This window comes from Embiotoca jacksoni, unplaced genomic scaffold (genome assembly GCF_022577435.1).
Source record: "Embiotoca jacksoni isolate LCO1_2020_lvr unplaced genomic scaffold, fEmbJac1.0.p SCAF_10, whole genome shotgun sequence".
NCBI classification, from domain to species: domain Eukaryota; kingdom Metazoa; phylum Chordata; class Actinopteri; family Embiotocidae; genus Embiotoca; species Embiotoca jacksoni.
The window spans coordinates 11,656,520-11,681,011 of record NW_027185230.1 but is presented as its reverse complement, the minus strand read 5'-3'; the positions used below and the strand labels follow the sequence as shown (position 1 = coordinate 11,681,011).

The window sequence follows — 24,492 nt, the reverse complement described above, 5'->3', positions numbered from 1 at the left end:
CTGTTCGGCCGTGTCGCTTGATGATGACGACGTCGTAGCCAAAGTTCCCCGGGCACGGCTCCTCTCGAGCCGTTTGACAAAACCAAAGACTTTTCTGCACCGAACAAGCCTCCGGGCCGCACGCGCGGACGCCGCAGGTAAGACGGGACACCACCTGTCCTCGCGCGTGTCTCCAGCCCGTGTTTACAAACAAGCTACGCGCGTGTCTCCAGCCCGTGTTTACAAACAAGCTACGCGCCTCTCGGTGAGGGTTTAGATAACCGGCTCGTAAGCCTCAGTAATGAGCGCAAATGAGCCACGAAAGGTAACCAGCGGTTTTGCCTGAACGTTAAACTATCGGTACATTTAGATAAACCGGGATTTTTTTTTTTTTCAACCCGTTTGTTTTGTAGCTGCGACTCTTGTTTTTCTGTCAGTTTAGCCGCCGCCGCCATCTTTGTTTTGATTCGGAGACAAGAGGCGCGACTTTGGAAACGAGTCCAAAAAAACCCAAAACAACGTTATTTCTCTTTCCATTGACGGGACATTGTCCGTGCCGATAGTTAGAGGAGACTATGAGGATTTAAAAAAAAAAAAAAAAAAAAAAAAAAAAAAAACATGAACAAAAATCCTGCGTGGATTTAACCCAGCAGTAGAAAACACATTAATGCTGCAGTGATATTAATCCAAAAACATCTTGTATAACAGTAAAACACTCACAGGGAGCGTTTACTGCCTTGTCTGCACTTTAACTTTTGATATTCACACTTTTTAACTTCAGTAATGGGATATTTTGAATGCAGGACTTGAAGTCCTTGTTCTTGAATATTTTCACTGAGTAGCCCACTTTTAGTGAAGTAAAGGACCGGGATAATTATTTCACTACTGACTGTTGTACTTAATGTTTCTCGATTCGTTTTAATGTGCATTTTACTGCCGTAAAGTTGTGTTTATTTGAACTACTTGATGTCCTGTTGGCTTGTTTAATCTACAGTAATGCATCATGTGCTATGAGATTAAATATATGTTTGTACCGTTAATGTTCTGTGAGAACCGCGTATCTCAGGAAAACCATGCATTCAAGTCCAAGTGGGTTTTGAAACGGTTTACTCGCTTTAAAAAGTAGGATGATTTTCTGAGCACATTAAGGGATCCTTCAGTTTATGTGAAAGTGTAAAATTTTAAATGAATACATTTGGATTTACATCGTTTTCACTCGACAGGAAGAGTATGGAAAACTGTAATCTTTAAAGTAACTAAAGCTGTCAGACAAATATAGTGAAGTACAAATTTAATATTTACCTTTTAGTGGAAGGAAAAAGCTGCATAAAACAGAAATACTCAAAGTCCAAATAGCCTACCTCGAATTTCTACTTGAGTAAATATACTTAGTTACATTACATCACTGCGTTTGAGGTGAAAATAAAGTCACATTAATCCCCTTTAAACTTGTAGAAACTAAAAAGCAGCAGATGATGAACCATTCAGAGACTTAACCAGCGTTTCTTAAAGTTATCTGGCCGCCATTAGAACCACGAACATAATAATTAAGTTAATTAAAAAGGTATTCTGTCTGAAAATATTTAAATAGGGGCAGGAAACATTGATATTTTATGTTTTTTCATAATAACTATAATTAAATTAAGGCTCTACAATACAAACACAGTGCAGTGAGTTTGGATATTGTTTTGAGTTTTCTACCAACTCAGAGCTGCAACGATAATTAAATCATCATTTTAGTAATATTTTCAAACAAAAAACAATTATTTTGTGGTTTTAGCTTCTTTTTTTTTTTTTTTTTTTTTGCCATGCACGACTGAAAACTGATTATTTGTTTAGGAAAGAAGACATTTCAATGTTTTAACAGGCCTTTTCTTAACATTTTAAAGACCCCCGCACCCTAAAATAAGCAAACAAAACGAAAAAAGAAAACAGATGAGGCATTCGTCATGTGTTCACTGAAACATGCACAGCAGCCCTCGTGAAGAATGACGATTACGTGATCGCTAAACACCGGTTCTCCTCGCTGTCCTTCGGTCGCGCGACGACCCGAAGTGAGGGGGACTGTTGGGAAATGATTAGCCCGGCTTCGTGCAACCGTGTCGTCGCCGCTCCGTGAGCGCTGCAATGCGCTGATGCGCCGCCTTCCCATCAGGGCCTTTAAGGACAGGCTGAGGAAGAGAGCGGCGGGGGAAACTCGCCGCTCTCGTCCGAAAATAAGATTAAACATTTTTCTTCCAGGCCCGGAAATAGTTTGGAAAGTCTTGAACATGCATACATTAAAATCTGTTCATTAAATTTTTTTTTTTTTTTTAAAAAGTGCCTCTTTCAGCGAAATACATTCTTTACATTATGACGTTACTTTAAAGTACGCGTGACCTTGAGAGAAGGCCGCATTTATGCCTGCATATACTCAAAACTCTTCTTTCTTACTGGTGATTGGTTGCGTTGCTGTCAGTCGTACGCTCCCTAACTTTAACCCCCGATAAAGTCACAGAAATTCTGGTTTTGTAACCAGAAACGTTTTGAGAATGTATTGTTAAAAACAATACTTTTTTTTTTTTTTTTTAATTTGTAAGAAATTCAACAATTTTGTTTGCAGTAGAACGCAGAACGATGAAAATCTCAGAAGAAAAATTCGACACCCCCAAAGGTTCACAAGTGTTACTGATATTGTAAAAAAAAAAAAAAAAGTGGGCGGGGCTCCAGCTGAAATTCATATTGAAGTGTTTTCGTGTTTCCCCGCCCTTACTCACCTCTCCATCCTCTCTCCTCGTAGCTCCAGCTGCACGTTCGGTGCATATCATTAGTTAAAGGACCGTCGGAAATTTGAAAACCCGATAATACGTTTTTATTTGCACACTTTACAGCTGATAAATGGGGAATTTTTTTTTTTTTTTTTTTTTTTTTTTTTAAAGAAACCCGAGAAACTTCCTGCGTCGTCGAGGAAGATGGTCAAGAAGTTGTCGATTGCGGCTACGGAGGCGCTCTTGTGTGATACACTCCGTCCTCGTCCATCTGTCTGACTGCAGCTCCCGAACAACAGGCCTCCTCGCGGTTATAAGCCGCGATCGGATGGTCGCTTGGGCAATCAGTTTTAAGCGCTTTAATAGTTTGGGGCTTTTTTTTTTTTTTCTCTGATGCAAGCTGGAGTTCGTTCTTTCTTTCTTTCTTTCTTTCTTTCTTCTTCTTCTTCCTGCGGGCCTCGCGGAGGCTTTCGGCTCTCTCCGGTTCCAAGCCTCATGGGGTCTCCGATGGTTTACAGATCCACTTTCTCCATTCGGCTCTCCTCAGCGCGTCTTCTGTTCTCTCTCTCTCTCTCTCTCTCTGTAAAACATGAAGCTCGGCCTCCCGCGAAAAGGCCGCCGGCCCCGGGTAAATTCTCGTCGCGTCGGATCGGCTGCTGTAAAATCACAGTCACGTTCAGCCGGGGGGGTTTAGGGGAGGTGAACGGCCGCGGCGGATGCCAAGGAGAATGATATGAAACCAGCTGTGGGAGTTTAGGGCTGAACCTCCAGCAGTTTCCGACACACCTCCCGGTTGTCAGGACCGTCGGGCACGGGGCGCCGGAGCGCCGGAGCTTTAGTGTTTGGGTTTAAATATGACGAAAAGCTTACGTGGGAATTGTTGAATTGTCGGGTTTCTCTGTATGTAATATTGTAAAGTTCTGCTGGAAGGACTTTGATGAAATAACCTGTGTTGTGATTTTGGTTTGTGATGTAAATAAAATTGAATTGAATTGAAATTACTTCAATTTTTTTTAAACCGGATCTAATTGAAATTGAAACTATGATAACGTTCCTTTGCTTTAAAGGTGCATTCCAGTGTTTTTATGTCCCGTTCGTTCTCGTGACGCCTCGGAATCACCTCGAAGGGAATTTCTTTCAACTTTGGCACAAACGTTCGCTCGGCACCAAAGGATGAACTCTTTGAATTTTCGTGGTCAGAGGTCACTCTGACCCCACGCGTTCCCACGTCCCATCTCCCGAACGCGATGGCTCACGGAGCGCCTCGAGGGAATTCCTTCAAATTTGCCACCGACTCGCTCCCGAGGGACAAAATGATTCGAACCTGGTGCCGAAAGGTCACTCGCGAAACGCGTTTTATGGCCGTAACACAAAACTCCGTACGCTAAATTACGACAACATTTCACACAATTTTACACAGTTTTGAAATTGAAAATAATCACCTTGCCGTGTCTTAAAGGTGGATTCCTGTGCTTTGTCCTGTTCTCGTGAACGCAATATCTCGGGAACGCCTTCAAGGGATTTCTTCAAATTTGACCCAAACGTTCGCTTGGTCCCAAGGACGACTGGATTGGTATTTGGTGGTCAAAGGTCACCGCGAACTCGCGAAACGCGTTGGTGGCCGTAACTTAATTCACATGCGGGTTAAAATGATGAGGTAATGACGTTTTATAATCAAAAGGTCAAAGGTCAATTTTACGGCGACATCATGTTCTGTAAAAAAAAAAAAAAAAAAAACTTTTCTGTCCATTATTTCAGCTCTTACTGAGGAACAAAAGGGGAGTCCGTTACCACATTTCACACTTGGTCAGATACTGAATTGCTGACACTCGTTTTGATGAGATTGCTTTAAATTTGTCACAAAAATTCACTTATCCAAAAGATGAACTCGGTTTTGAAGCTATACGGTTACAGTTACTTCATGGCCTTTTTCACATTTTGAATGAGGCAGTTCATACAAATTTGGCACAAACGTCGTTCACTCGGATTGGAGGACAGACCGATTCCATTTTGGTGGTCAAAGGTCGCTGTGACCTCATGTCCGTCCCATTCTTGTGACTGTGACCATGTCTTTCCATGTAGTGGTCAAGAAGGAACATTTTAAGTCTTGAGACATTGTGCTTTGTGTGTCTGCAGGGATGCAAACGTCGGTGCGTGAAATCCACATCTCTTCGGAGCCTGACTCCTCCTACTTCCTGCGGGTGGACTGGGAGGGGCGGGGCTTAGGTTCAGGCTTCCAGTTGTTGCTGACTGACGGGCAGGACGCATGGAGAGGAGAAGGTAAAAAGTTTTTTTTTTATTTTTTATTTTTTTAACTCTCACCCGGCGTGACCTCTCGGCGTGTTGCCTCGCATTTTACGCGACAGATTTATGCTCCTCCTGACGCCCGACCGGCCTCACCTGCCTGACCGCGCACACCTCTCACCTGTGGGGCGTCGTTGACCTTTTCAGAGATTCGCTCAGCCGAAGATTTATTAGGACCACCGCTCGGCTCGGGATCCGACGAGACGCTGGAAACTTTCCTGACGGGCCCTCGAATGCATCGCGTAGATCCTTGCGGGTTTTTCCAGCTCGTGTCAAAGGTCGGCGTCGGTGTGAAATGTGGGAATGTGCGGGCTGTTATAGAGTGGAAAATAACAGCACATAGAACATGAAGGTTTAAAAAAAAAAAAAAAAAAATACAGATCAGGCTTTGAATTCAATCGAATATGAAGAGAATAATCACAGAATGCATATCGTTGTTTTGCATCTTTGTCCCCGCGCAGCCGGCGAAGCGGCGGTGCGCGGCGAGGCCGAGGAGCTGGAGATGCAGATGGAGAGGTACGTCCGGGACCTCCAGAGTGCGCTGACGGGGGCCGAAAACTCCGCCTCCTACAGCTTCAACCTGACGCCGCACCCGCCGAACCGCGGCGCCGCCGCGACGCTGACGTACGAAAAGATGCAGAAGGACATCTCGGTGAGTGACGATCAATCTGTGACGAACAGATAGACTTTTTAAAAAATTTTTTTTATCACAGCTGGTAATATTTAAATTTTCCCGCAAAATTTCCTCATAATTTCATAAAACGCACCACTTTTTCGATTCGAGAATTCACGGAAATCTTAATCATCCCCGGGAGCAATTTGTTGTACTTTTGTGCCCACTGGTATGCGGACATTTGTGATTTCACCGTGGACCTGAAACATCCGATTTTGGGTCAAACTCTTCAGTTTCACCTGTCCCTCGTTGTCCTTCTCTCCCTGCTGCGTTTAGTCTGTGCTTTTCTTCTTCCCTCTTTGTCAGGTTGTTTCAGTTACCTGTCCGTGGTGCCACGGCAAACGGGTTCCCCAACATGAAAACACAATAATAATAATAATGATAATTGGATAATTATTTGTGCAAAAATTAAAAACCAAATTTTGGTGTCCGTTTTTAAAATGTGAATATTTTCTTGTTTTTAATCCTCAATGATGACCGTAAGATGAATATTCTAGAGTTATCGGCTGCTGGTGAAAATAAAAACAGTCATAACAAATTTTACGGATCAAAAAGAAAATAATTGTTAGATAATGATTGCAAATAGTAGTAAAGTAGAGTGAAGTAGACTCTGCCTAATAAGAAGCATTTTTGCCATTGATAAATAAAGACTCTGATTTTGTTGCTTGGATTGGAGTCAAACAGCTCGATGGTGTTGAATGCTCCCACTTCAAAGGTCATCGGTGTGAAGATTTGTGATTCAGAAACAAACGTTGGTTGCCACGGTCGTTGTGACAGAGTTTCATAAGAAGGGAAATTAACCGACGATTCTTTGGAAAAACGAGAGTCAGATTTAGAGAAGTGTGCGACAGTGTGTCATCGAAGGTAAGGTTTCCTAGCTTTCACTTCCTCAACATAAAAAACAAAAATAACAGTCCTTTAATATTCATGTTGGTTTATGGATGTTTCCAAATATCGAGTTTAGTAGATTTAACGTGGAACTTAAGTGGGTTTTTTTTGTTTTTTGCTTCATTTCTGTTCGTTTTTAGAGTTTAAGAACAGGAGCACCATCAGTGGCGCTGACTCGCTGTTATTAGGCGGTTATTAACTCTCAAAACTAATCACGTGTAACATCGCGGTAGAGTTGCAAAGTCGGTGGAGCTGGTTTTGTTTTGTAGTACCTTTTAAGTAAAAATCACATTTTTCCAATAGAAAATTTTTTGTAAACACTGAATCATTAATCCAAACCAGGCGGCAGTCTACCGTCACGTCACCTGTCGGTTTGCGAGTTTGACTTTTCGACCATCGCCGTCTTGTTGTTTGGAGCCAGAAGTGGCAATATTTGGACATGCTTAGGGAGAGCGGGGCGGGGGGGGTGAGGGGGGGGCGGGGGATCCCAACGAGAACCCGAGGACACTGTGCCCCGCCCACCTATAGCAGAAACCTGACTCCACCACAGGCCTGTCAGTCAAACACACGCGCCCCCCCCCCAAAAAAAATGCGGCTTTTTGAGGCCTTAAGAAGGAGGGAATTTAGCTAATGACACCAAATTGCCTCGTGGAAAAATGTATTGACTTCGTATTTCATGACAGAAGTTGAATGGGAGTCTATGGAGCCTCGAGTGTTTTTTTTTTTTTTTTTGAGCCAGCCCCTAGTGGCCCTCGGTGGTATTGCATTTTAAGACACCCATTTTTCAGAGCTGGAGGCTACGTCCACTTTTGTGTACAGTATGTTTATTGAGCTGCCTGAAAACCAGAGGACACCCTGCCCTGCCCACCTGTACAAGAAACCGTACTGCCTTACAGGCCTGTCAATCAAACATAACACACCCCCCCCCCCCCCCCCAAAGATATCTGCGTTCGAGTCCTAATATTTAATGAATCCTGGAGTTATTTCCAGAAGGAACAACCAGAACACTGATCAGGAGGGAATTTATCTCATGACACCATAATGAATCGTGGAAATTTTTTTACTGACTTTGTATTTCAGGAGAGAAGTTGGTGCTTTTTGAATGGGAGTATATTGTAGCCAGCCCCTAGTGGCCCTCAGTGGTATTACACTTTAAAGCACTTCTGCATTGGCTTCACTTTTCATTATGAGGAAACCAGCTGTTACTTGTCCTTTTTTTTTTTTTTTTTGCATTAAATTGACAAAACAAAAAAGCAAAGTAAAAAAAAAAAAAAAATTCTTTTTCTTTTTTCCATTTTCTGATTTGTGGCTCGTTCAACAATTCCACCTTCTATCGAAGTCATTAGCAGAGAAACTGACAGTTAGTCCTCTCCCACGTCTTCACACACTCTGCGTTGCTTCTCGGCGTCTTGATATTTGCCAGCTATGACTTCACCACCTCTTAGAAAATGTTAAATAAATAAGCTTTCCACTGAAATGGAAATACCTCGGCTGAGCCGCTCTGGCAAACACGTCCAGTTGTTGCCTCATCGTGTTCGGGCGGCATTAAGCGCTTGGCGGTTTTAACTCTACCGTCCAGCCGTCACCTGAGCCGCTCGTCTCTGCTGCTCAGACTGGACGCCGCTGCCCGGCCCGAGGCGGCGGCGGCGGCAGCAGCAGGCAGCAGCGGGACGGCTGGACCGACGATGTTGATGTGGGCACGGGGGGAAGGGGGTTTTCTCATGTCGTCATGGAAACCCGGCCATTTCAAAAAGCCGTCTCTCGACTCGCTGATTCAAACTAATTAACTGCTCGACACTTTTATTTGGGGAGAAACCTCCGCGAGAGCCGCTCCACCTATTCCAGATTTCCTGCCAAAGAGGGGAGGAGGGAGGGGGGTGTTTTTCTCCTGATTTTTCTTTTACGTACATCCCGCTAAAAGAACATAAAACACCCGCATATAAAAAAAACAAAAAACTTAAACCTCAGCGGTGTTCCTCTGAACAATAATTTATATGAAGCACGTTTCAGAGGGCGTCCAGTAAAGTTTTCTCAGCGCTCTCGGCAACCGGACGAGCTGTTTACAACAAAGCTAACAGGGTAGCACAAACTGTATACAAACCGGTGCAACATATTTTCGAGAATAAAGTCGAGATGTTTCGATCTAACAGAGTGGAAATGTCCAAAAATATATAGTCAAAATATCGAGAACGTCGAAGAAATTCGTCAATGCAGAGGAAATGTCGAGAATAACGTTGAAATGTCGAGAAAAAAAGCAGAAAATTACATTTAAAGTTAACTTTTTGAGAATAAATGGGACTCGACTTAATTTGCGCCTGTGATTGGACAAGACGACCACAACGGAGGTCAAAACGTGATTCATTCGTTTCTCGAAATTTAGACTTTATTCACAAAGTCGAACTTCAACTTTATTCAAGATATTTAGACTTTTTTTTTTCCCACGACATTTCCACTTTAATGTCCAAACGCTAAATAAAACAAAATTTCCCTTCTTATGTGTGTTTTTTTCTTCGACGTGGCCGTAACGCTCCGTGGCGAACTGAAGGAGAAGGCAGGAATGTCTTTCCGACACCGTGCACGACAAAAGAGATTTTAAACTCTCAGTTGAACATGAAATAAAACACCGTTGTCCTTTCTGCCTTTCTGTCGACACAATCTGAAGATCCAGAGCTGCAACTTTTAGTCAGTCGACAGGAAATGAACCAGCAGCTACTTTGATAGTCAAATAACTCTTCTGAAGTATTTGCGGGCGCGTAAAGCTTGGTTATTTAGGGGAGCTGTCGGTCGCAGAGGTCAGAGGTCACGATGACAGTGCTGCTTTCTTATCTGTGTGTAAACATGTCTGAGGGAAAACTTAAGTTTACCGGGGCGATGACCTCCCCCCCCTTTTTTTGGGGGGGAGGGGGGGCTGTCGAGTAAAAAACATTTTTTTATCGTTTCCAGTTGTGTAGTTGTTGGTTAAAGTGTCTAAAACTGAAAGCTGAAACGATTAATTAACTCAGGAAAGTAATCAGCAACTGTTTATTGATTTTCATATTCAATGAATTTTCTTCCGTAAATTTTTTTTTTAAAAATAAAGAGAAAATTTCAAATCACTTCAGATTTCAGCTTCTCTGAAGAAACTACTTTTCGTGTTTCGCAGTTAACTGAATAATTTGGAGATTTTTGGACCAACAAAACATCTTACCTCCATTTATTTTATTTTTTTTTTAACACCAAACAGTTCATTCACTAGTTGATAAGTCAAATTGATGTCCGGCTACGAAAGATGTTCCGCTTTAAAGCGCCGTTCGCGTCTGATGTTTTCCCCGCCTCATCAGTTCAGGTTGGGCTGCGTTCGTTTGTCGGCCGTCTCCGAGCCGACGGAGGCCGTGAGGGAGTTACTGACCTACGGCCTGCAGAGAGGGAGCAGCCTGGAGCGACACAACCTGAAGCTGCAGGAGGAGAACCGGAGGCTGAGAGGGGAACAGCGACGCATCGGCGCAGAGTAAACGCACAACGAACGCACAACGAACACGCACATGAATCACAAAACATCTACAGATGTACAAAGAACTTTTTTCATACGCGTTCATATCTGCCGTTTGACCTCAACACGACTACTTCGACCTGAAAATCTTGAGACATTTCAAGAGGGAATATTTCTTTTATACGTCTTAAATCTGACAGGTTTCAGTTACTTTACAAAATAACATAAAAAATACAGATCTTCTCTTCTCTCTCTTTTTTTTTTTTTTTTTTTTTTTCCCTCCTAAAAAGGTCATGATTTTTTTTAGCTGCAAAATATAATTTTACCATTTGCTATAAATTCTGCGCGGGGGCCCTAAAATCTGATCCCCCATCACATGTAAAAGGTCTGAGAGCTGCGTGAGAAAAATCACGTTCACGCTCCAAAAACTCCCACATTTATAAATCAGTGAACCGCAGACGGGACGTTTCTGTGACGACGGTAAAATGTGAAATCAAGATGATTTGGGTTCGACGCCCAGCTGCCGTGAAGTCTGAGAACCCTTTCACGCACAAAGGTTAAAATCACAAGTTTTAGTTCCCCTAACATCCATCACGGCTTCCTCTGACTCACGACCCGACTCGTGTAACACCGGGAGAGGAGGGGTCGTCTTCCTGCAGCCGTACGTCACCCGGAGCCCTGAGCTGATGTCATGGCGGGTGGTGGTGGGAGTCCGTCACACCAGGCGGAGTCGGAGGGGCCCCGCGTGATTCACGGGGTCCACCTCGGGGTCATCGTGCAGTTAACGATGGAAAAGGAAAAACATCACAAAAAAAAAAAAAAAAAAAGAAAGTCTCATTTTAAAAGCAGTCGATCGTCAAAACGAACAGGAGGAGCCTGTGCCTTTGTTGGGGGACTATTTTCAGTGGCGGATTAACACAACGTATCAAATGTTGAAACTGAGAAATGTTGTTGTTTTACGTAAAAATGTAAGAATGATGTTCCTCAACGTAAAACTTCAAAGAATTTTGGGGATTTCAATCTACGTTTCACAATATCATAAAAAGATTCAGAGAATCTGGAGAAATGTCTGTACGCAAGGGACGAGGCTGGAAAAACAATATTGGACGGCCGTGGTCTTCGGGCCCTCAGGCGGCACCGCATCAAAAACGGACACGGTTCTGTGTTGGAAATCACTGCGTGGGCTCAGGAACACTTGTTCACACATATTTAAACACTTCAAACAGTTTTTAAAAAGATGAACCTGCTTTGAAGTCGATACTCGGAGCCGCTCGGTTTGATTCATGACTTCGTAATCCGCCTCTCGACTCCACGGTCCGTCACCGATCAGCAGCGGGGGTGTTACGTTGCCACCGCATGTGTGTGAGTGGTGATGGTGACGATGAGGAAGGACGTTTGACCTGTGTGTGTGTTTTAAGGGTCATGCGTAACGCCGGCGTGTGTGTGTGTGTGTGAGATGATGATGATGATGATGATGATGATGATGAAGGAGGACGTTTGACCCGTGTGTGTGTGTTTTAAGGATGAAGCGTTACGCCGGCGGTAAAGAGGCCCTGGAGGTGGAGCTCTACTCTCGGTTCGTCCTGGTCCTGAATGAGAAGAAAGCCAAGATCCGCAGTCTGCAGGAAACCGTCAGCAGCCTGCAGGACACGAGGTGCGCTCGACATTTTAAAATAGTTTAAAAACTACAGCTGCTCAATTCACGGCGCAAAGGTCTTTGTTTCCTTAATCACAGCAATCCTGAGTCATCTCCTTCATTAGGAAAGTAACGTGATATTTGAATGCCTGTTTTTATGTTTTGTTCTCGTGAAAGTTTGTCGACGACTTTGAGGCCGCTGTTTTCTTATCGTGAATGAATCCTGTTCGCGGTGCGGTCTGTGTTGTAGGAGTTCTGACGGACCGAAGAAGAAGGATTCGGCGAAGCCGGACGAGACGGAGGACGATGAATATGGAGGCAGCACTGACGAGGAGCCGGAGGAGGTGCAGACGAAGGCGGCCTCCAATCCACCGACGCGCGGTGAGAGTTACTAGTTGACGCCAAACGACTCCCTGAGCCTGGGTTTGTCTATTTAATCGGTGACGGGTGTAGTTTTTGTCGTCCTCAGAAATGTGGACGATGTTTTTCGAGAATATAAAGAATGTCTGGCTGCTGCAGAAGAAGGTCTCTCATGGCAATGTTGTGTTTTATTAAAAACTTTTTTTTTTTAAATTGCTCAGATATCTACTGTAATGTTCACAGGCAGCAGATGTCAATCTAAAAAAAAAAAATCACTTCCTGTGAAGACAGGAGGTAAAAAGACAAGATGATGGAGTCGGATCACTCGGTTGAGCCTGGATTGGATCAGCTGGAGGGACGCCCAGTTTAAAATCGAACCTCACTGCTGTGTCCTTAACCCTGTCCTTAAAACTAATTAAAGAGACATGCAGCAACCAAACAGTCACAAAACAACCACAGAGATGCAAAACAACCACAGAGATGCAAAACAACCACAGAGATGCAAAACAACCACATAGAAACACAAAACAACCAAAAAGACACAAACAACCACAAAGAGACGCAAAACAACCACAAAGAGACAAACAACCACAAAGAGACGCAAAACAACCAAAAAGACACAAAACAACCGCAGAGACACAAAACAACCACAAAGAGACGCAAAACAACCAAAAAGACACAAACAACCACAAAAAGACACAAACAAACACACAGACACCAAACAACCAAAAAGACACAAACAACCACAAAGAGACCCAAAACAACCAAAAAGACACAAACAACCACAAAGAGATGCAAAACAACCACAAAGAGACAAACAACCACAAAGAGACGCAAAACAACCACAAAGAGACAAACAACCACAAAGAGACACAAAACAACCAAAAAGACACAAACAACCACAAAGAGACGCAAAACAACCACAAAGAGACAAACAACCACAAAGAGATGCAAAACAACCAAAAAGACACAAAACAACCGCAGAGACGCAAAACAACCAAAAAGACACAAACAACCACAAAGAGACACAAAACAACCAAAAAGACACAAACAACCACAAAGAGAGGCAAAACAACCAAAAAGACACAAAACAACCGCAGAGACACAAAACAACCACAAAGAGACGGGTTGAGTCTCTTTCAATAAGTCTTTTTGGGGATCTTATTGCTGTGTCTGTGTCCAGGGGCCTGTTGCCTCCTTCCATATTGTTTCTGTGTTTGAGTTGAGTGTGATTAATTACATTTTCAGACGAGACCTTTTAACGGACCGGCTCCAGAAAAAAAAAAACCCCAAAAAAGCTACTTTTTTTGTCAAGTGAGTGGACATGTCAACATTAAATGTCCTAATGAGACAGAAACTTGCAGCTGCAGGTGCTCGGATTGATGGAAAACTCCCGTTGAGACGTCCCTCAATCGCTGGTCGTATCCTGATATTTATGACTGTAAAGTTTGGCGGAACGTATTTTCACGAGGACTTTTTCAGATTTGGTAAAAAATATGACGGTGTTTTTGGGAGCTGTTGTCATGGCAGCTGAGGTTTGCACCGTCGCTGAGACTCTCTCCGTGCCCAGAGCCTTAACCATGACATCACTGAGGAGTTATGTAACTCAGAGCGGCGGGCCTCTCCGCGACCTGACATCCCAAAACACCTTTAAACACGAGCGGCCTCTCACATTGACGTTTCACTTCATCAAACTCCAGACGTCTGTGCTCCCAAGACGGCCCCGCTCGTGATTAATGTGCCATCGGCAGGGAGGGTTTAGACGTATGTTGTGTAGAACATGATTTACTTATCGAGGAGCTGTTTTTTAGGGGAGGTTTTTTTTTCTTCTTTTTTTTCTCAGCTGTTCATTTCCCTGATTTTTCCACTTTCTAATGGTCCTCAGCCAGGAAGGGGTTCTGGGTTGATACGTCAAGGCTTTTTGGGCGACGTACGTGTCCTCGTTGGGGTTTCCCGCTCCTACCGATCAGGGAAAGCTTCTAGAAATCTCTGTTTCTGTTTCTGTTTCCACGACAATGACTCAGATGGCCGGCAGATAGATAGAGGGAGGGGAGGAGGCAGGGGCAACAGGAGTTTTGGGAAATAAGTCGTTTTGTTATGTGTCCATGGATCTGTTTTCTGTATTGTGGATAGAAACTGCTGCTACGGGTGAAAAGGGATTAATTATAGATCAGATGTGTCTGTATATAAATCTTTAATGCTTTGGATTTCTTTAGTTTTGTTTTTGGCAGCGTGATGGTGAAACTGATCTCTTGGATGAGCTGTGCGGATGGATGGATGGATGGATGGATATTTTGTTGGATGGATAGATTGATGGATGGATGGATGGATGGATGGTTTTTGGGATGGATGGATGGATGGATGGTTATTGATGAATGGATATTCGGATGGATATTCGGTCGGACGGATGGATGGATGGTTATTGGATGGATGGATGTATGGTTTTTGGGATGGATGGATGGTTATTGATTGATTGATGGATGGATATTCGGTCGGACGGATGGATGGATGGATGGTTATTGGATAAATGGATACATGGAATGTATATTTAATAATGAACCGGTTCCCTAAATGAACGTCTAAACGTGTTAAACACACTGACTTGTCTTCTCCTCAGAATCCTCTACTCCGAGCCCATTGGACGACAGCCTGAGTGACATCACGGACGTGGCCCCGTGTCGGAAGCGGCGTTTCCGTCATCTCAGGCCCCCGGAGCCGGAGATTAAACGGCCGAACCCCGAGACGTCGCAGAGGAAGAGGTACGAGTGCGTTGCACCCAAACACACGAATCTGCTGGGAGTTTTTCACAAAGTGTGAAAAGTTAGTCCCTCCTACGTAACGTCACTCGGCTTTATAGCGTCTTTTTCCGAGGCCGTTTTTTTTACTGCCTGTGCAGCCCATAAACATCTCGCGCACTTATCCTTGAGTGTGTTAATGTAATCAGGGCGGGACATCTCGAAGCTAAAATAGCGCATCGTCTTATTTTAAGGCACTTTATTGTTAGAAGTTGAACACACCTCCCTCCTTTTTTACTGTGGAACAAAAATCGGAGGACACGCACAGTAATAAACCTGCTTCCTGTCTGCGATGACCCCCCCTCCCCTCCCCCCGCCCCTTTATCCCCCGATCCCTTACCCTAGGTGTGAATGGGAAAATCAAACATCATAAAAGTTTCCTGTCAGGGTTTCTTCTTTATGTCGGGTAATTACGTCGAACCTGCGGTGGCTCTCTTCGGCCAAGCTGAACTTTCGGACCCGGGGGGGGGGGGGGTTACACAAACACTCATAGTGTGTGTGGGACACACCTTCAGCTCCAATTGACAATCATTTCCATCATTTTATCGGATAAAATGTTAAAATATGAAGCGGAAAAATTTCGTTTTTTCCCCCTGAAAAAGTTTCTTTAGTTTTATTTTGCATTTTTGTGTTATTTTAGTTTTCTTTGAATGTTTCAATGCATCATTCAAATCAACTCAGATCTACCGATTAAAGATGAAGTTAGTTTAGTGGTAAATTTTTGTCTGGACCTTGAAGCTGTGTCCAGACTTAAATCAATAGTTTTGTATGAAAAAAAAAATGTCAATCCCACCCATTTTATTTGAATTTGTCTTTGAGCAGATTTGATTTGTGTCCATTTGTGTCTTTGCATCGTGCCTCCACGCCACCGATGGTTTGCAGGTTGCCCTCGAGAGAATTTCTTCGAACTTGGCAAAAACATTCACTTGATACCGAGGATGAGCTGATTCGAGTTTGGTGGTCGAAGGTCAAAGTTCAAGATGACCTCATGTCCCTCTCACCCAACTGTCCCGTTCTTGTGAACGAAGTAGCTCAAGAACACTTCGAGAGAATTTCTTTCAACTTGGCAAAAACCTTCAGTTGGTTCCAACGATTAAACTGGTAAGATTCTGATGGTCAAAGGTCAAAGGTCAAGGTCACCGCCTCCATCATATTGGCCCATGCCCAAGAAGGTGATATTTCAGGAACGTCTGAAGGGGATTTATTTAAATTTGGCACAAATGTTGAATTTAACTCAAGGATGAACTGATAGGATTTCAGTGGTCGAAGGTTAAAGGTCAGGGTCACCATGAGTTCACATCCATTTCCCACATATGAACGCGATATCTCAGGAACGCCTTGAGAAAATCTCTATAAATATGCAAATAGATGAACTGGCTGAACACTACAACTTTAAAGAAATGTTTGAGCCACACTTTGACCTCCTTCCAGTGTCGGAGCTCCCGAAGCAGCAGTTTCCACTCCCGTCCACACTGAAAGCCCAGCTGAACAGCTCGAGGGCGTGATCACGTTTACGGCCTTCTTCTGGGAAGGAATATCAAATTCAGCTCTGGGAGTTTATTGGCGATAAAAGAGCAACGTTGTCCGGCGGGTTTATGATTTCTGCTGCCGGGCTTCAACCACCGCTTCAAGATTCGGACCTCTCCGTCCGACTGTCTGTTTTTATCTCTTTAACGGCACGAACTCGCGCTGCCGTGGCCTCGGGCGGGCCAGCTGGTGATCAGCAGACCTTTCCCTCTCTGGGCTTTATGTGAACACTCGGCTCCACTAATGAGGGCGTCGAAAACACCAGCGTTCACGAGACGATTCGCTGTCCGCCAAGTGTGTCCCCACCGGGTCCGTGAGCTTCCCTTTTCCCCCACTCGGGCCTGGTGGAGTTTTGCTTGAATCTCTTCTTTAGCCTTCTCTGGAGCTGCTTTATTTATTGACAATTTTAAATTCATATTTATGAGTCCTGGAAAGTCTTCACCTACGACAGGTCTGTATAAATATCTTGTGCTACCGTTGTGCATTTCAAAACAAATTGAAGATAACAGGAAGTGTTCTGTTTGTTAGAGTGAGATCAGGTGATAAACACTGTTGGGAAAATGGTAAAAGAAGACATCTTTTTAAAATCTATTTCTCTGCTTGCGGTGATAAGACATCCACTTTGAAAATAATGCTGACTACTGTCGCCATTTTGAAGCAGAAATAATCAATATTTGACATCCGAATCTGCACTTTTTGTTTCTGTGTTTTCACGAATGCAGCCAGGTAGCTGTGTAGAAAGATTGGTTTTAACAAAATTAAGTCGTGCTACTCCTCCAACGGAGCTTGATTGCTAATAGAACGTAGCATTTCATTGTAATTGTCTGTCAGCTCATGTTTAACTCGCCATTTTCTTTGGTCGCACAATATTTAAGACAAAATTAAACGATTTAGGGTTTATAAACCATGCGTGGCTCTATAGATTAGCCAAATGTTACTAGACCAGATTTTTCCACCGTGCACGGTGGTGACGGTCTCACACTCGTTTGCATGTAGTTTTGCAGGTCCCTGACTCTGCCACACCTCCCTACTGCCCCTACAGGTCAGCTGTATATATGTCGTCTTGCAGACGTGTTAACTTCTGAGCACGTGAACAACCAACGCTCCAAGCAAGTAAATCTCCGATCTTAGCCACGCCCACTGGTCTGTGATTGGTCCGCCCTTGAGAGTGGTTGAGCAAACCGTAATGCTAAAACAGGGTTTCCAGACTGTAATCACGGTGAAGGCTGAAAGCTGGGAGCAACAGGTGGGCGGAGCCAAGCTATAAAACAAGTGGATGGAAACACACTCGATAGATAAGATACATACATTTGTTAGTTGTACAAGACTAAAGGTTTCAGTAATGAGAGATCATCGATGCATTCACGGTGCAAGAAAACTATCCGTGTTATGAATTTAAAATCAACTCCTGATCCAGAATCTGGGTGGTGATTCAGATATGTGGAAACAAATCAAGCAGATCAACGAAGGAGGTCTTGAGATTTTGTTTTCTTCTGTAAATTGGGCAAACCAACCTTTTAATTTCTTGGATATCAGTGAATGCTTTTATTCTCCGGTGCAGTCTGGGGAGGGGGGATTCTAAGGGAGGTCTAGGACATGAACCGGGGGAGCCAAAGTCAATCACTGGTCTCAAAGACACAATTATGCAACTTTCTTCTATTCTGCCGTCGGTTGTTTCTAAAGCCGTTGTGTCCACACTCAGTCGGACCATCACACGGCTCCGAGGCCCGTGGCTGAAACATCCAAAAACCCTCACAAAACTACTGCTCTTGAGCTAGAGGCCGTTTGCCAGCTTCTTTTTTGGCCTTTTCCAAAGACATGTCTCAATTTGACTTTGTTTCTGTCGCAATCCTTCGAAACGCGTCCAACAGAAGGGTGAATATAACCGATCCAAACCCCCCATCCGAGTGCCAGCCACTGTAAGCTGTGCCACATGCAGATGGCCCCGAGTGCTGCCATCCATCCCCAGCTGCTGTCAGGAGCCTGTAGTGGTTGCCCATTACCGGAGCTGATTAGCAGCTCCAACAAGAAGCAGCAGTGGGCTGATGAGCAGCTGCGGCTGGCAAAGCTGCGGCTGCAGAGCAGAGGTGGCCGCGAACGTGGGGGGTTCAGGCCCGTTGGCAGTCCTACAACCACCGATAGTGTTTTCCATTTCCATCAACCCTTCCTGTTACCTCCATGTCTCCCTGCATGTAGGTCGTCCACAGAGAGGAGGAGGAGGGGGAGGAGGAGGGAGTGAAATGAAGGCCACATGACAACAACAGCAAAGAGACACAAAACGACCACAGAGACTCAAATCGACCACAAAGAGACACAAAACGACCACAAAGAGACTCAAAACGACCACAAAGAGACACAAAATGACCACAAAGAGACTTAAAACGACCAAAAAGAGACTCAAAACGACCACAAAGAGACACAAAACGACCACATAGAGACTCAAAACGACCACAAAGAGACTCAAAACGACCACAAAGAGACTCAAAACGACCACAAAGAGACACAAAATGACCACAAAGAGACTTAAAATGACCAAAAAGAGACTCAAAACGACCACAGAGACTCAAACCGATCAGAGACTCAAAACGACCACAAAGAGACACAAAACGACCACAAAGAGACTCAAAACGACCACAGAGACACAAAACGACCAGAGACTCAAAACGATCAGAGACTCAAAACGACCACAAAGAGACACAAAACGACCACAAAGAGACAAAGAGACACAAAATGACCATAAAGAGACGCAAAAAAACAAAAAGACACAAAACAGCAAAGAGGTACAAAATTACAAGTGTCTCTGCATTCAGGTCATCCATAGAGAGGATAGAGAGGAGGAGGAGGAGGGAGTGAAATGAAGACCACATGAACACAAGAAGAAGAAGGATGACTAATTAAATGCATTGCTCAACATCTTTGGAAATAGCTGCTCTTCTCTTTTTTTTTTCTCTCTCTCTGAGTGAGATGAAAAGATCGTCTGCTTCTGGAAGTAAACCATTCGTTTCCCCATGTGACTCAAAGTTGAAGCATTTTGGCTGCAGATGCAGACGAAACTCCCCCGATTTAATCACCAGGACGAAACAAAAAATGATCCACTGAGTGTCGAGAAACATCCGGTAGAAAGTTAAACATGGGATGACGTGTCCGTAAACAGATAAAAGGGCAGAAGTTAGGATCCTAAAATTCTCTGTAACGGAGAGCAAAACTTAAAATACAAACTGCGCGGTTTTGCTTTTCAGATTTGGGGTCAACTCGAAGGCACATTTTGTTGGCAAAGGAATCGACCAAACGCTGCTTTCGAAATTGCCCATTTCACCCACAGCACCCTTCTCTTCGTGGCCTCCCGGAGATCCGACGAGAGCGAATGAATGAGCTTCAGATGCGTTTGCAAGCGAGTCCTCCTTTCTGACTCATTATAGGTTCCTGTTAGTGTGTCGATGGAAGCGTTTGTGTACTCGAAGAACTTTTTTCCCATGAAAAGAAACTCCGTGAAACAGTCTCTCTCACTTCTTCTCTCACACACACACACACACAGACCGACCGGCCGGCTGGCCGGCTCTGTAAACTATCAAACATCGCTCGCAGCCATCGCAAGATAATCACTACAAGACACAAGGCTCTGCTGGGGTCTCTTGTGCGTTTGGAGTTTTTTTACAGTCCCGTTGTAGGAGCTGTGTCGCTCTGATATCATCCGACTCTGCTTTTAAATATATACATGGATATCGTTCGTGAAAAGTTCCCCTGGGGGTTGTGGATGATTGCTTCACAAATATGACGTTTCTCCGCTGTTTTTATTGCAAAATATTGGATGGATTCGCCAAAAACACGTCGGTTCGCCCGACTTATGAAACCAGGTTTTCCATCCAAATACATCGCAAATACGAAAAAAAAAATTTTTTAACGACCTTTCTCGTCGATATTCTTCGTTACTTTCTCAAGAGAAACAGCAGGTGGCGCTAATCCTCCAGTGGCAGAAAATGGAAACGCAAAGGCTGTGTCTCCATATTAGACTGTATGTAAAAGTGGGCGTGGCTTCCGGGTCTGGAAAAGCAACGCCAAACGCAGGAAGTGCCTTAACTTGCAATACTGCCGGGGACCACTCGGGGCTGGTGGGGTAGACTCGCGGCTCTGAATTAGCTTTGTGTTTTTTTATGTTTCATATCATTCAGCTTCGAATTAAGACATTTTTTTTGTTTTTGCTGCTACCTTTTAATTAAATTAAATTTAGGACCATTTATTCATATTTTTCCCTGCGGCGTATTTTTATACTCCCGTTTCTAACTTTAGTCAAATTTTAACTCGTCTTTACGTTCTTTTTCATTCGCATTTTTAAACCCGTTATTTTTCCTCATTCGAGGCGTTTCGACCGCTCCCGTCGACTCGCCTTCGACACGTGCGCCGCTTCTGGAGACGTTTCCCCCCCCCCCCGTTGATTTTTTTTTTTTTTTAAACGCGCCGAAAAATGAAGCCGTTTTAACCCTATTGAACCGTGACGGAGGAGGAAACGAAGCCAACGTGATCGGCACGTACGCGGAAAGGAAAAAAAACAAAAACCCAGCAGAGCTTGGCTTCAGTCGTTTCCATTTAGTCCGACTAATCCTCCGGCTCTGCCCGCTCCAAACTCTGAAAACCCTCCGCTTTGTTCCTGAATCCACAAACGAGCACGTAATTGGCGTTCGGGCTGCGGCTCCGGTCTGACACCGGACCAGCTGCCTGTGTGTGTGTGTGCGTGCGTGCGTGCGTATGTGTGTGTGTGTGTGTGTGTGTGTGTGTGTGTGTGCGCGCGTGTGCATGTGCATGTGTGTGTGTGGGTGGGGGGGCCGTGGGCCCACCACCCGAGCTTCACCTCACCTCCTCCGGGTTGCAACGTCACGTACCCCCCCTTCCCCCCCCACACACACACCACCACCACCACCACCTCCTCTCCTCAGTCCTCCCCTCCCCCCTCCACCTCCCCAACAGACCTCCGGTGGTCCGCCGTGGCAGCGCTCAAACAGCTCCCCTCTGCACTGAAACACGTCTCCTGTTTCCTCTTAACTGGTTCCAGCAGCGCGGCAGCGTTTTGTCAACCAGTTGGTAATGATTTCAAAAAAAAAAAAAAAAACGAGCTCGTGGCCTCCCTCCCTTCACGGCTCCTCGTCTCACGCCGGTTCTTTTCTTCTCTGCACCGTTCGCCCGTCACGGCGAGGCCGGATCGGAGGGAGCAACTTTAGGTTCTCGTTTTTAACGTGTAACATCTTGTTTTGTTTTTTTTTTCTTCAAGAAAGCGGCTCGCGACTCGAAGCACGAAAGATGCTTCCTTCGGGTCTCGTCGTACGTTCGCAGGTGGAGGAAGGCGAAAGGTGAAGGCGCTAAATGTTGGATGATTTGAAATGGAAGAGAGGCAGTTTATTGACTTTTTTTCTTTTTTGGGGGGGGGGGCCGCTTCGCGATCTCTTTTGCCTCTCGACGTCGGATCGGCGTCGCAAACGCAACTCGGCATAAAGTCTGTTAACTTCTCGGAAGCGGGAAGTCGACCGAAAGTCGTTGCTTGGGAGCTCTCGGCGAAACAACCGTGAAGAGAAACAAAACAAACGCAGAGAGAAACAACAAACGCAAAGAGTAACAAAACAAACGCAGAGAGAAACAAAACAAACGCAGAGAGAAACAAAACAAATGCAAAGAGAAACAAAACAAACGCAAAGAGTAACAAAAGAAACGCAGAGAAACAAAACAAACGCAGAGAAACAAAACAAACGCAAAGAGTAACAAAACAAACGCAGAGAAACAAAACAAACGCAAAGAGTAACAAAACAAACGCAGAGAAACAAAACAAACGCAGAGTAACAAAACAAACGCAAAGAGAAACAAAACAAACGCAAAGAGAAACAAAACAAACGCAAAGAGAAACAAAACAAACGCAAAGAGTAACAAAACAAACGCAAAGAGAAACAAAACAAACGCAAAGAGAAACAAAACAAACGCAAAGAGTAACAAAACAAAGAGTAACAAAACAAACGCAGAGAGAAACAAAACAAACGCAGAGAGAAACAAAACAAATGCAAAGAGAAACAAAACAAACGCAAAGAGAAACAAAACAAACGCAAAGAGAAACAAAACAAACGCAAAGAGTAACAAAACAAACGCAAAGAGAAACAAAACAAACGCAAAGAGAAACAAAACAAACGCAAAGAGAAACAAAACAAACGCAAAGAGAAACAAAACAAACGCAAAGAGAAACAAAACAAACGCAAAGAGTAACAAAACAAACGCAAAGAGAAACAAAACAAACGCAAAGAGAAACAAAACAAACGCAAAGAGTAACAAAACAAACGCAAAGAGAAACAAAACAAACGCAGAGAGAAACAAAACAAACGCAGAGAGAAACAAAACAAACGCAGAGAAACAAAACGGTTAAAAAATAATTAAAATTTATAATTAAAAACATTTTAAAGATCTGTTCAGATACTTTGTGTTACATCTGTGAAGGAAAAATATTCAAGCTTTAGCAGAGCTGCAGAACAAGAGCCTCTACGAGGACGCGCGCGCACACGCACACACACACACACACACACACACACACACACACACACAGTTAGTCAGGACTATTTGATGTAGACCATTAAAGGTGAGGGAGCTGCTGGGCCACAATTAAACACACACACACACACAAACACACAAACACACACACACACAAGCACACATGCACACACACACACACACACACCTCTGCCTATCTACGCAGGTATAAAAGCTGCCCATGTGTTTCTGGTCTCGCTCCTTATGGGCCTCATGATACACTTCCCGTCTCAACAGGAAAACTCTCCTGTAAACCAGCCTCATTAGCCCACTGACCTGCTCTCCCTCTCTTTCTTCTGCGTGTGTGTGCTTGTTTGTGTGTGTGTGTGTGTGTGTGTGTGTGTGTGTGTGTGTGTGTGTGTGTGTGTGTGTGTGTGTGTGTGTGTGTGTGTGTGTGTGTGTGTGTGTGTGTGTGTGTGTGCGTGCGTGCGTGCGTGCGTGCACATGCGCAGGAGCGACTCCCCTGCAGGATCCAGTAAGCTGCAGACTCCCCAGCGCTCTGCAGATGCTGCAGCAGCAAGTTCGGCGGCCGAGGACATGTTTGAGGACTTCTGACTCGGCGCTGTGCGACGAAACACGACGGCAGCGCCGATTTACGTCAAATGTGTCGGGTTTTTTTTTAATGTTTGGTGAAGGGATTAAGGGTCGTAGATTGCAGCGTATGTGAGGAACTCGTCGACTGACGCTGATCATGAGTGATCAAAGACACTTATAATCAATATTTGGAACCGAAAAATCAAAATGTTTATGGCTAAATTTACAGAAACACAAAACTCCCTTTGAATACATGTTAATTTAAACACTCTAAAATGGACTGTAACGTACGGGGAGCTCCGAACAGAGGGTTTTTAAAAAGTTTTTAAATGGATAAAAAGAAAGAAAGAAAGAAAAATCAATGTATTTTAAACACTGGAAACCTTTTGCTTTTGTACTGTGCCTCATGAAATGATTTCTACATGTTTATAATCTTTTGTTTTTAATATTTGTACCAATAAATGGAAACAGCCGGGTATTTTCTGTAAAAAAATTCCTTTTTTTTTTTGTTGTTATTATAAAATAATCTTCAAAAGGGAAACTCCAGTTTACTTAGATTCAGCGTCTTCAGTGGGTCTTAAGGGTTTGTGACGAGTAAACGAAACGAAAATGCAAAATACTCGTCTTTTTGAGACCTAATATCTAATCAATGCTGGGATTATTTTCAGATGGACCGCCAGAAAATGAATGAGAAGGAGCGATTTTAGCTAACAACACCGAGATAACTCGTAGAAAAAAAATTATTAACTTTGTATTTAATGAGAGAAATTGAATGGGAGTCTACGGAGCTGGAGAATTCTTGGAGCCAGCCTCTAGTGGCCATCGGTGGTATTGCACTTGAAGGCCCTTCAGCATCTGCCTCACTTTTCAGACCCAAGAAGCTACGTCCACTTTAAAATACAGTCGGTTTAAAGGCACTCAATAGAAGGTGACACTCTGTTGCATTGTGGGAAAATAAGTGACTGCGGCGTTTCGTCCTTATTTTCTAAATCACCTCTCTCACAAGTCGACCAAACGTCATG

General features: G+C 44.0%; 1 protein-coding gene across 1 annotated transcript; it reads left to right on the top strand.

Annotated features, from left to right (window-relative positions):
* Positions 1-24,454, top strand: xrcc4 (X-ray repair complementing defective repair in Chinese hamster cells 4). Its single transcript, XM_069166801.1, has 8 exons — positions 1-137; positions 4,863-5,006; positions 5,492-5,682; positions 9,912-10,078; positions 11,583-11,714; positions 11,947-12,077; positions 14,674-14,815; positions 23,389-24,454. Exons 2-8 carry the CDS (start codon positions 4,865-4,867, stop codon positions 23,489-23,491), a joined length of 1,008 nt encoding a protein of 335 aa, XP_069022902.1. The 5' UTR covers positions 1-137; positions 4,863-4,864; the 3' UTR covers positions 23,492-24,454.
* Positions 24,455-24,492: the final 38 nt, after the last annotated feature.

What these genes read in the sequence shown, in the direction of transcription:
- xrcc4 (XM_069166801.1), top strand. Translation starts at nt 4,865, where the DNA reads ATGCAAACGTCGGTGCGTGAAATCCACATCTCTTCGGAGCCTGACTCC. An exon ending in CTCCAATCCACCGACGCGCG is followed by an intron (nt 12,078 to 14,673) that starts GTGAGAGTTACT and finishes TCTTCTCCTCAG; the next exon opens with AATCCTCTACTCCGAGCCCA. An exon ending in GAGACGTCGCAGAGGAAGAG is followed by an intron (nt 14,816 to 23,388) that starts GTACGAGTGCGT and finishes GCACATGCGCAG; the next exon opens with GAGCGACTCCCCTGCAGGAT.